Source organism: Tyto alba, unplaced genomic scaffold, assembly GCF_018691265.1.
Source record: "Tyto alba isolate M040663 unplaced genomic scaffold, T.alba_DEE_v4.0 Super-Scaffold_3, whole genome shotgun sequence".
Taxonomy (NCBI): domain Eukaryota; kingdom Metazoa; phylum Chordata; class Aves; order Strigiformes; family Tytonidae; genus Tyto; species Tyto alba.
In genome coordinates, this window is record NW_024881304.1 from 2,469,990 (window position 1) to 2,482,037 (window position 12,048).

The window sequence follows — 12,048 nt, forward strand, 5'->3', positions numbered from 1 at the left end:
TTTGCATATATTTGATAAATTCAGATATTCTTTTATAGTCTAGTGATGGTCTTTTAATTAAGTCACTGTGTTTGCATGCTAGAGATTAGATTTTTCCAATGTGCCATAGCACACCTTCCTACATAATTTTGGTCATGTCAGTAGTTCTTCTGTTGGATCAGTTTCATCTGTAAAAAGACACCTTTCCATGTATTGAAGGATTGCTCTGGATTTGCACAATAGGAAGTTCATATGAAAGATGAGTGTAAAAAGAAGATGTAGCTGTATAATAGAGGAAGAATAAAAAAATGTTTTGTTTCACTGAAGTTGCTGTGTGCTTTCTGTTGTCACAGTAGTGACACCAGGGATAGCTGGACTATGATGACATAGCTCTTATTTTCAGTGCATTAACTAGATACTTGCAGGCCTGAGACATCCCTAATAGATATCAGCACGTGCCAGTAGCTGTGCTGGGAGAACAAAACAGAAATGATGAATGACTCTGGCAGATATTTCACAGTGCGGCTCTGTCAGTGTCATGGCAAGGCTGATGAACAAAAAGAAATCTTTTCGTAATTTAAATCAAACAGGAGCAATATGTGCAGTCATGACAAGTGACTGTCCTGACAAATTGTTGAGCAGTTAGATGAAAGCTGATTGGAAATGCGACAGTAGTTCATTTGTTTGCCATAGTATGTGCATAGAATGGCTCACTAGAAGCTGTTTGCTGTTACCTTTATTAGCTGGATTGGTGCACTCTGTCTTGGTTTTAGGGACCAGCTGTCTACAGCATAGTGGACTCTTCTGCAGTCCCATAAAAACAAAGGAAGAACAAGCCATCAGTGAACAAGGAAAACAAAACCCCTAAACTCTAGGATAGTCCTCTCAGATAGCATTTTATAGTCTCTGGCAGGGCAGTGTTGCTGTGTTTGATACTGCAGGCAACTCTCCGGTGCTGGCTTTTTTTATTTGCTTGAGGATCTGTCATAAGAGACAAAACTACCAGTGTCCTGGACTTCTCAGTCCATAAAGTTCCTCATAGCTCAGATTTTCGCTCAGTTGTATCTCAAAGCACTATTCTTGTACACCTCTCAATGAAGTACTTTTATCCTTGTAGTTAAAGGTTTCCTGAATTGTGACCATATTTTCAATTCTAGGTACAAAGGGAAGAGCTACCGTGCAACTGTGGAGGTTGTGAGGACAGCAGATCGGGTGGCAGATTTCTGTAGAAAAACATGCATCAAGCTGGAATGTTGTCCAAACCTCTTTGGCCCGCAGATGGTGCTGGATAAGTGCTCAGAGAACTGTTCTGTACTGACAAAGACTAAATACAGTGAGTAGGTCATTGATCTCAAACCAAGGTGGGGGTTGGGGTGTTATATTTTGGTTTCTTCTGCCCTGGCTCCAGAAGGAATCCAAAATACATCGCTTTGTTTACACAAGGAGCAGCTCAAGCACTACATACAGAGGCCTACAAAGTATCCATGTGCCAGTGTGTAGGGAGAAAAAAATCAATTCTATATTAAGTGGTAGACCCATAGCTTAATTTTTTTTATTGTGTGCTTAAAGCTTTATCTTCTAAAGACAACTTTTGGGACAAGAACTGACTGTTATATTGTAATTTAAGTGGCATCGTAATTGCTTTTACCATTTGTTGTGGAACAAAATAAAACATCTGCAAGCTCTTTTCTCAACGTTTAGGTTTTTTAGGTTTTTAGTATTTTTTTATACTAACTTTAACCAGCTGATACTGTGAGAACAAACAGTGCATTGAGGCCATGGTTAAAAACTACAAAACATCACAAAAAGCACCATTAAATTGGACCAAGTCTACAGCTGATGATTTTTGTATAAAATCCAATCATTTGGGGCTTTTCAGTGGTAAAGTAAGTAAATCTTTATAGGGCAAATGAAATGGATTAGTAACTCTTCTTCCTTAAACCAAAATGAAGAGGAAAATATAGACATACTCAGTTTGAAGTTCTGCAGAGTTGGGATTTCTTCTGGGAAATGTCCTTCTACTGATTTGCCATTCTTGATGATGGACAAACATAACCAGTGATGCTGAAGGTGCATTTCAACATGGTGCTCCTTTCTTCTGTCCTGGCAGCACACTATTATGGAAAGCGGAAAAACAAGCGAATAGGTAGGCCTCCAGGTGGCCACAGTAACCTGGAAGTAGCCATGAAGAAACCAAATAAAAGACGGAAGAGACGAAAACACTTCTTTGTTCATAAGAAAAAACGTTCGTCTACTTCAGTGGATAACACTCCAGCTGGATCTCCCCAGGTATGAGACTGCCAACAACTTTAATAGATACGGTATGTGATTTTTGACCAGCTTCATTTGAAACAACAAACTGTTAGTTCCTTGTAACCTCAGGTTGCAGCTGAAAAATGGGTGGCAGTGGTAGCTTTTGTCCTAAACTTTCTGGTTTTTTTATTTAATCACTTTTTTTTTTTTTCCTACCTCTTCAGGGCAGTGGGGGAGAAGAGGAGGATGACCAGGATGAGGTAGATGAAGAATCTCTGACTGAGGATAGTACCTCAGAGCACCAAGACGAATTGCTTGAGGAATCAGAGGTATCAGAGAAGAAATCACTGTCATCCTCTCCTACACAGAGTGAACTGTCTCATTCCCTGACTCAGGACCGAGACAAGCGGAAGAGGAAGCTCAGGACCTTTTCCTTTTCTGATGATGAAAATAAACCTCCTTCGCCAAAGGTAACTTCAAATGTGGATTTCTGTTCTGGCTTGCTTACTGTTGGGCAAGCACGAATATCTTGGGAGTATTAACTGTTGTATATGTGTTCTCATAAAATACTCTGTTACCATTGTGAAGACACTACAGAATAACTAAAAATCATTATTTTTGTTACAATCACATTACAGGACTCTAATAAAGGCTAAACAGAGCTGTTGACAAAATGGTGAGCTTTCCATTTCCCAGCTGTTAGCACTCTTCTTGGTTCAACCAGAGCAGTGATGTGGTGTTGACCAAATCCTGGTTTTAGATCCCTGCTTACTGGCTCTAATGATGTTACAGCCTCCACCCTCAGCACAATGCTGTTCTGCACATCTCTGCTAACCAAGAAACCTCTACAGTTTGAGCTCTCATTAGAGCTTTATTTGCAGCTGAATGTTTGACTGTGGGGGAGTAGAGGGGGAGTGTTGGTCCATTGCATATGTAATATTTTGGGAATTCTTTTTGTGCTGGATGGCTTGTCTAGGACATAAAAATGGAAGTTGCTGAAAAGCTGCAGCTGGACAGTAACCCTCTGGAATGGAGCGTGGCTGACGTTGTACGATTCCTCAAATCCACTGACTGTGCACCACTGGCGAGAATTTTCCTTGATCAGGTATCACTTTCTGTCTGTTAAAATGTTGAATCTGTCACTTTACTTCTTATCCTCGAATCACAAAAAGAAGCTAGTTTAAATTTTACAATAGGGTTTTGAGGAAACAAATGCATGTGGAACATTGTGTAGTTTGGGAGAGTTAAGGGAATGACCAAGATTTTGCAGGTTTCTTAGTACTTGGCGGAGGATGTTTTGGTCTATGGGTCATCCAAGTCACAAAACTATAGAGAATGCCTACAACCAAGCACTGTGGAGACAGGCGCCTGTTTTCTAGGAGACAGAGTTTTGCCACTTGTGTTGACTTTTCCAAATGATAAATATTTTCTATTTTGCAGACTAACTGCAGTTATCACAGTGTTGTACAGCTGCACAAGTGAACATTTTTGTGTTAAAATGTGACAACTAGCATACGAACATGAGTCAAGTAAACATCGTACTTGCATCTTGGTTAAAATTTGCCATAAAAAAACATAAAAACATAATCTATCAAAACTCTGGTACTGGAACTAATGATGAGTATGGTTTGTGGTAGATGTTCCACAAGATGTACTTTTTCTTTTAGAACCTCTGATTCTATAGAAAGATGCAGAGGTGAGGAAAAATCACTGTATGAATGAAATACCCTTGGTTTCTGTTGTTAGGTTGTTTTTTTACAATAGCATCTCATGAGATTCTGTCCCTTAGCCAGTGAATTTGAGCTGACATTTTAAGAAAGGAGTTAATTTGTTGTGAGAAGTAGAGATTTTTTTTAAGCTGCCTGGAGTAGCATGAAAGAAACGTCTAATTCACAGTCATGAATCTTAAATTACAGCAAGTCAAAGTTGAAAGAGCAGGGAAGATAAAAATGCAAAATCACTGTGGAGTTCTTGTCTTCTGACAGGAAATCGATGGCCAGGCACTGCTGCTGCTGACCCTGCCCACCGTTCAGGAGTGCATGGACTTGAAGCTTGGGCCAGCTATTAAACTTTGCCATCACATTGAGAGGGTCAAACTTGCCTTTTACCAGCAGTTTGCTAACTGAGGAGCAGCCAAGTTGAAGTGGACCTTTGAAGCACAACTACAAAAACATGCTCCTTTCTCTCTAGCAAGGAAAGCCAAATGAAGTCAACTGAGGCCCTGGTGACCTAAGAGCATCTGTCAGCCTCAGTTTTTCACTTTGACAAGAGGAAGACAACATCTGGAGCAAAATGCCAATGCAAACACAGGGGCTACTCTACCAGCTGCCAGCTCGGGAACACAATAGTCTCTTGCTCTATGGTTCCCTTTTTTTAATGTATTTTTTAATGATTAAAGAAAAGTCTTCTCTGGTGGGAAATGACATTTCAATAGTTCTGTTGGCACAGAACTTTAAAAGGAGAAACAGATCCTGTTTACGTTAGCATGTAGGCTGCCAGAAATAACCTTTCTCTGTTCCTGATGATTCACAGAATCCCCTTCCTGCCCTGTGGATGAACACTTGCTTTACCACAGCACTGGCTTTGGAATGTGCTCTTTGCACATTCGTGTGTCAATGTTAGACGTTTTTTAATGAATTTGTTCGTTGTTAGGACAACAATGTGGCCACAGGGTTCTGAATGTACAGTATAGCAAGAGTGTGGTTTCTTTGGGGAGTTTTTTGGTTTTTGTTTTGTTTTTGTTCTTGTTTCATTGTTGTTGGGTTTTTGGTTTGGTTTGGTTTTACTACCTCTGTAGCCTGAACGGTAGAAGTGATGAACTAAAAAGGGAGGGAACTACTACTTCTGGACAAATTGTCTGTAGCTGCACAGCAGTCTCTCTTCTGTAGGCATGTCAGGAGTACAAACCAATATCAGCATACAGAGCTTCTGTTCCAAAGCTTTAGCTGAAACCTGTGTAGACTTAACCTGGATGTTACCTTTTTCTCAGATGTCAGAAAACGTAATTATTTTGCACTTCTCTTACAGATGGGCTGTAGGAAAAAAGGAAGGAAAGAGAAAGTGCCTCTGCATTTTCTATATTTTTGTTGTCAGATAACTTTTTTCTTTTTTTCAATTATGTGAAGTTATTTCCTTTTCTTGTAGCAAACAGTTGGGCCATGTACACAGAGCCTGTCAGCAGACTTTTTGCTTTGCTACCTGAACATCTTTTTAGAGAATACACTAAGGAAGCTGCGATCAATAGAGGGCTGCAACTTAGCTCTGCCAGTGTTTGCGTACTGGAAACTATCTTATGAGCCTGACTTTGTATTTTTAACTATTTACAGCTGCTCAGGATCAGACTTGATGGAAAGGTGGGAGGTTGGGAAGGGGTTTGTGTGCTTTTTTTAGAGAAAAGGAAAAGGACCAGAGGGACATCTAGTTCCATCAGTAGACCCACAGTAGGATGAACTGCTGTTTTTAATTTTCCAGGATAATAAAACCTAATCAGCCACTTGCTGTAGACCTGTGCTTTACACTTTAAGTAACAGGGCTTACATTACTTTCCATTAAAGATGTGGGGAAACTTGTATCAGGCTCAAGATCTGCATCAAATAAGCATTAGGTTTCAGACAGCTTGCATTCATTCACTCCGCCTCTTTTCAGAGTATTTGGAGGAGCACAGGCAGGAGCTTTATGTGTGCAGACCTGGTCCCTTATCTCCTATTCAAATATATTTTTGCAGAAGGCCCCTGGGATACTAAGGTGTTTGAGGTAGGAAGGTGCTTATTACAGGAACTTGTTTAGGGAAGACGCATGTGCTGGTTTCTGATAAATACTGATTACTCTGGTCAGATGGATTGATTCGAGCATCTCTTAGGCCTAATGGATCTGTTATTGTGATGCTGTGAGCTGTAGGATTTGGTGAGGAGGTACTCTGTAAACTTAGATCTGGGTTCTCACAGTCTGTGTCTATATCTTCCAACATAGGTGTTGTGAGGGAGCTACCTCCAATTAAAACTTTTTACAGTAAGCAAAACTAATTAACTGGGGTTTATTTCTTTTGCCCCTTAGAATAACTGCCTAGTCAAGGCAGAACTATTTACAGAAGTGCTAAAATCAGTTGCTTTTTTTCCATTCCAGAATCAAAATGTAAATGTCAGACAGACTGTTTCCTGAGTATTCTTGAGGGAGGGAGGGCAGTGTGTTAGCTAGGACAATTTTTTCTCCCAAGTTGTAAGCAGAGTCTGAAAACACAATTGAATTGAAATCAAAGTGACCCTTCTTCTTTCTCACAGCAGATATATGGCAAATAAATGGATGTTTTGGCTCTTCAGACTGTGTTTAGGTAATCTGCCTGTACTCTATTCCCTTAGGACAAGTTCAGTGATAAGCCATTAAGCTTGAAAAATTTTTTGAAAGAAACACTGCTTTGCTGTCAGCATCTTGTCTTGAGAAATTTGACCAGCAGACAACTTCTGAGCTGGAAGATGATGCTTTTGGATCGTATTTGTCATTCTTCAGGATTTCCAGAATTTTATTGCACTGATGCCCAGCAGAATTGACCTGCACAGCCAAGAGATGTTGCTTCCACCTTTCCCCATGGACAGATAGATGTCTTTTTTAAGTAGTTGTCAGGAGAGAACAAAGCTTAAAGAGTAATTTAGTGAACCTGTTAACATGGTGCCTGGGGTTTTAAACACAAATGCCATATTTCTTTATCTCAGTAAATAAAGCAGTCAGCAGTTTAAGAGGTTGGTGGGATACTTACTGGTCACCTTTGGCATGTTTTATAGGCTGGATTTTTCTGCCTTGTTTTGGGAGGCACTGACAGTCTGGTCCCAATGGGATCTATTTTTGTTGAGATTTTCAAAAGGGATGTTTTCATTATTTGTGAAATGTTTTTATGCTGCACACGGGTACTGTACACTCTGTTTCCTGGAAAAAAATGCACTCTTTTATTGCTGGATTTAAAAGGGATAATTGGGGCTTTATCTTGATGGATGGTGTTTCTACTTGACTCTGTTTCAAGTTCCTCTTTCTCTATGCGTGGCAGATGATACAACTGCACTTATATTTGTTCATCTTATTCCAACATGACTTGAAATCAACTCATGCACTGCTTTAGTTGCTCTGTTTCTTCAAAACTGGATTTTGGGTGGCTGGTGGCTGAATCTTGGCTTTGGCTAATACTGATGTTTCACCAGCAGGAGTTGCTGGGACTGCAGTAATTTAGGCTTCAGGGATTTGTGCTGCCCTCTACCACATTACTTACCATAAGATACGACAAAGCTGGAGTCCAGGAGAAAGGCAGTGATGTCTTTAGTACAAGAAAATGAGGCCTCCACTGGGCCTCGTGTACTGTGTCTGTGGATGGTAAAAAGAGATTATCCTTGGCTGACCTATTGAGGGTTTGTATTCTTGTTTATTTTCATATGCATTATACAGTCTTGGTTTTGCATATCATAGCTTTAGAAACCTGATGGTACCTCCATATGGCACTTGTACTGTGCTAAGCTTAGCCTTGCTAGGCAGAAAGATTTTGTTGAGTTACTGTAGCATGTTTTCTGCACCAACACAAGGATTCCATAACAGAAGTATTTGACCTCCAAAAATGTCATGGAAGGTTAACGTGGTAGAATTATCCCCCCCCAAAGCACGAGCAGCTTGCAGTCCATCCTAAACGGAAAGCAATCCTTCCAGAAGAGGAGAGGTACAGCACTGATCTTGGTGAATGAAAACTACGTTTTTCTAACACTAAACTTTTCTGAAAGTTGCTCTTTGAGTAATGAGATAAAAGGCACATTCATTTGTGTGCTGTATAGAACTCCAGCAGTGTTTGCAGTCTCTCCTGGGATTAATGGAAACAGTACATACAGAGTTCAGGAGCGGTTGTTAAGATTATTTTATCTTGTCACAACTTTCAGCAGTATTTTGTTGTTGCTTTAGGATTTGCTAGTGTTTATTCTTGATTCCAATGATGCTTTAAAGGAGAGAAGGAGTATTTAGCTGCTAGGTCCACAGAAGTGTAAATATATTTACAGTTGATTGGACTGAGCACTCCATTCTTCTGTATAAAGTACAAAGACTTGGTATGTTGTTAGCAAAAGGCAAAGTGGCTTGCAAGATATTTGAATGTAATGGACTAGGCTTCGAAACTATCAAGCTCAAATTGGAGACTGGATACCATTGGACCAAATGTGTTGTTAGAGAAGTTACTAGATGAAGTAGCCTTACCAGAAAGCCAAAAATACAATGATCCTATACAAAGCTACTCCTTAACCAGTCCTGACACATAGTGGTGGACTGGTTACTGCCTACTGTGAGCTCAAATTACCTAAAAGTAACTAAGCACAAAGATATAGGCTCTGTCAGGAGTCTTCAAATGTTGGATGAAGGCTCCATTTTAAAGGGATTATGTGCTAAACCCCTATTTCAGAGTGCTGCCAACCTTCTCCAAACTTGCATGTAGCCTTGTTTTCAAAGGCAACCTTTTGGGTGAAGGATTAGAGTAGGAGTTGGAAACACCAGATACAACAAGCCTCTTTTATGTGTTTTTCTAAAAAAAAAAAAAAAAAAAATAATAATCTGTATGAAATATAGCAAAAACGAGTTAAAGTTAGTGACACGTTGTCTCCATGGTCATTTCTAGCTTCCCCAACGTCACATCTGTTGTTCTGAAATGCACCAGACATACGAATGGACTTTTTGGTGAGAAGACAAAGTTATTCTGTTAGGTGCAAAGCCAGCAGTGTTTGGCTCAGCTGTAAGCCATGGAAGCGAGCAGGTCTTGCACTAACAAAATTCAGAGGCAGTAGGTGTAACTGACTTAGCACAAACTTGGGCACAGAGCCTGTGGAAGTCCTCTAGCCTTGCACAGTTCAAGAGGAACAGGCCTTCTGCTTGAGACACCGGGACGGCTCACTCGAGTTGCGTGAATGAACACTGAGATCTGGGCACAAAGGAATTGTTGCCCACTCTGAAAGTTGTTGAACACCAGTTTCCAAGAAACCTCGTGGAAAAAAAAAATTGTGGAGGTGTCATGTTTCTCCTCTCCTCTTTCATTTCTTTTTTTATTTTTATTTCTGTTTAAAATAAATTTTAAATAATCCTTGTAGACAATCAGAGGTCTTGTAGGAGACTCTACCCTAAAGGGTACCTGCCCTCCACCTGTGGGCCTCTTTCTCATACTAACTCATTGGAACTGATGCACTTTTCCTGTATTTTGCCTTTTTTAATTAGCTGCTTGTTCTTAAACAAAGATTTAAATGCATATTGTGTTGTGTCCCTTCTGCTTGTTGTTTTATCTTTCTTTAACTTTTAAAAAAATATATATATATATGCAGTGAGACAGAAGTACTACATGGAAGAGAAACATGCACAAGAAAATATGCCTATTAAGTCCCACCGTTGTTTGAGCAGGTGTAACAATTTAATCAGAGGATTTTTTAAAAAATATTTTGGATGGATATTTTGCTTGTTTTGTCTGTAAATAGTGTATATAAGTTTGTGGTATATGACAGTTTTAAGTGGTTGTAAGAAAATTAAAAAAGATACTTAAACTGTTACTGATGGCTTTGGTGTTAATATAATGATAAATACTTCTGCTTACCATGAACAATTTTCCATCTTACAAAAGCATGGGGAAAACTTTATACCATGTTCCATTACTACTTGCATGAAAGGTAAATGCAGACCATGTAAATAACACTTGCACAGGCTTCATGTTAAGAGCTTGATTGTGTTGTATACAGTTCCCTCGAATGCAGAAGTCCTGTTTATCTAAGCTGGCTTCTAAGATAACAGATTTTGTTTCACAGGATGCTGAAGCTAACATATAGGAGCTGAGGACAGAAGCTATGAATCAGGGTAATTTTCTTTTATTGCTTTCTTTGAACATAAGGAGCTGCTTGGTACGATCTGAAGCAAGCCTTGCAAATGCTGCTGCTCCTTCTGGATGGTTTTGTAAAGATTTACACTGTCCCAGCAAGTTGAAGTTTTATAAAGAGCTGCTTTGCTTTTTTTCTGAATAACACAAGGGACCACAGGGTGTTTCAGAAACAGGTCAGCCTTGTAAAGTTCTCATTTCCTTACTTGGCATTCCAACAGATTGTACTCGTGTGCTCCTCAGTGCATATTTCTTGGCTGCGTTTCAGTTGCCTTGAACTGATTTTATACTGGGTGCAGAAAATGCATAGGAGTGGGATGAAACTGATTTGCTTAATACTGTCTTTAAACATCTATAAATATGTAGGATTTAATGTAAATCTTTTACTTGCCTTCACAGAGCACTGTCTACTTGAGAGAAATCTGAAGGCTTGTGAATAGCACATACCAGGCGGCAGTGTCGTCTTGTCTGCTGCAGGTTTCAGAAGGGCTTGTAGGAGTCATGACGAGCTGAAAAGCCTTGAAGAGGTATTTTTGAGGAATGATCTGGTTTAAAGCATGGAGTAATATGAGGCATAAGCCCTTGGAGTTATATTTCCAGATTCATGTCTGAAACATAAATTTTGTGTATAAAAAGCATTAGGTAAATTTTTAATCAGTGTAAGTGTCCAAGCCAGGTATGTGTGTGGAACATCTGATGTTCAGCAGCAGCTGTGAAAGCTTAAAAAACACTCCTAGGCCAGAGGTAAACAGGGTCAGGTCCATGTTTGAAGTGCAGTGCTTGATGGCTGTGATTCCTGTGTGCAAGGGGGAGAAGAACCTACTTTGGTCCTTGCCCCTTCTTTCAGATAACTGTGCATTCCCAAACTCTTGCTTTTGATGCAGGTCAAAGCAGAGGAGCATTGATTTGGGGTGCAGAGGCACTGGGCAGTGCGTTTTGGCTGTGTGCTCTGTAAGTTAGAGAACTGAGAGCATTTCTTTTTCTAGCTGCAACTTCCAGACGCTTATGGCACAGCCTAAATATCAGAGAAATCACTGCTGTGTGCCAGTACTGCTCGGGATCGCCTGCCAGGAAAGACGGTCACGTAGGTGGGTTTGTGAAAGAGATGCAACAACTGTTTTTGTTTGAACAACTCTTGCTTTATGTGCTCTGCTTAGTTTTCCAATAGACTTAAACATGTGCTTTATGAGTCTGCTTATAAGTGAATTCATATTTAGACAGGGATTTTAATTACTTAAAGAAATGCAAGAAACGGTGTAAAAAAAAAAAAAAAACTATAATGCAACGTGACTTAGGCTGATCCTGCACTAAAAATAAGAACTTAAACTTGAGCGCAGCTCTGCCTTGTGATTAAGAGAGTACGGCGTGGCGGGGTCTGCAGGTACGTCCCCTCCGAAACGGCAGTGCTGGCATGTTCGGCTTCATCTCTTGGGCCACTGGTCGCGCTTTTTAAAGAACAAACACCTGCTGAAGAATACAGGTCCTGTTGTTTTTTCTTTCTAGCCTGGTCCCAGACTTGCCTGACCCGAGCGGTCCGTAAGTAAAACCTCGCGTGGGGGCGGTTCTGACCCAGCGCTCCGTCTGCTGGAGGTGGGGGGGGGATGCGGGACGATGTAGAAATCCGTGTGGATGCAGGAGCCGGATGGCGTTTCGCGGCTGCTCGGCGTGCTGGGGAACGGAGCCCCGGCGCGGCGAGAGCTGCGCGGCGGCTGCCGGGCTCGGCCAGCGGCGGGCGGGGAGCGCGTTCGGCGGCGTTTGCGTGGGGCCCGCGGCGGCTCCGCTCTCTCCTCCCGCGGAGGGGCGCGGGGCCCGGCGCTCCCCTCAGCGGGGGCCGGGGCCGGCCCGCCCCGCTCCCCCGCGGGGGGCGGTCCCGCCGGGGCTCGGCCAATGGGAGAGCGGCGCGGCCGGTGACGCGGAGGGGCGAGGCGCGGCTTCGCCCGCCGGTCGCG

At 41.4% G+C, this 12,048-nt stretch overlaps 1 protein-coding gene across 3 annotated transcripts in view; it reads left to right on the forward strand.

Annotated features, from left to right (window-relative positions):
- Positions 1 to 9,779, forward strand: part of SFMBT1 (Scm like with four mbt domains 1) — a 90,232-nt gene extending 80,453 nt beyond the window's left edge. For 2 of the 3 annotated variants that reach the window (XM_033004640.2, XM_042799672.1), the window contains exons 17-21: positions 1,137 to 1,312; positions 2,090 to 2,268; positions 2,457 to 2,702; positions 3,209 to 3,337; positions 4,218 to 9,779. In XM_033004640.2, coding sequence (XP_032860531.1) covers positions 1,137 to 1,312; positions 2,090 to 2,268; positions 2,457 to 2,702; positions 3,209 to 3,337; positions 4,218 to 4,358 — 871 coding nt within the window. In that variant the 3' untranslated portion in view covers positions 4,359 to 9,779. The remainder of the gene's footprint in view (positions 1 to 1,136; positions 1,313 to 2,089; positions 2,269 to 2,456; positions 2,703 to 3,208; positions 3,338 to 4,217) is intronic. The other variant, XR_006165976.1, reaches the window with a different exon arrangement.
- Positions 9,780 to 12,048: the final 2,269 nt, after the last annotated feature.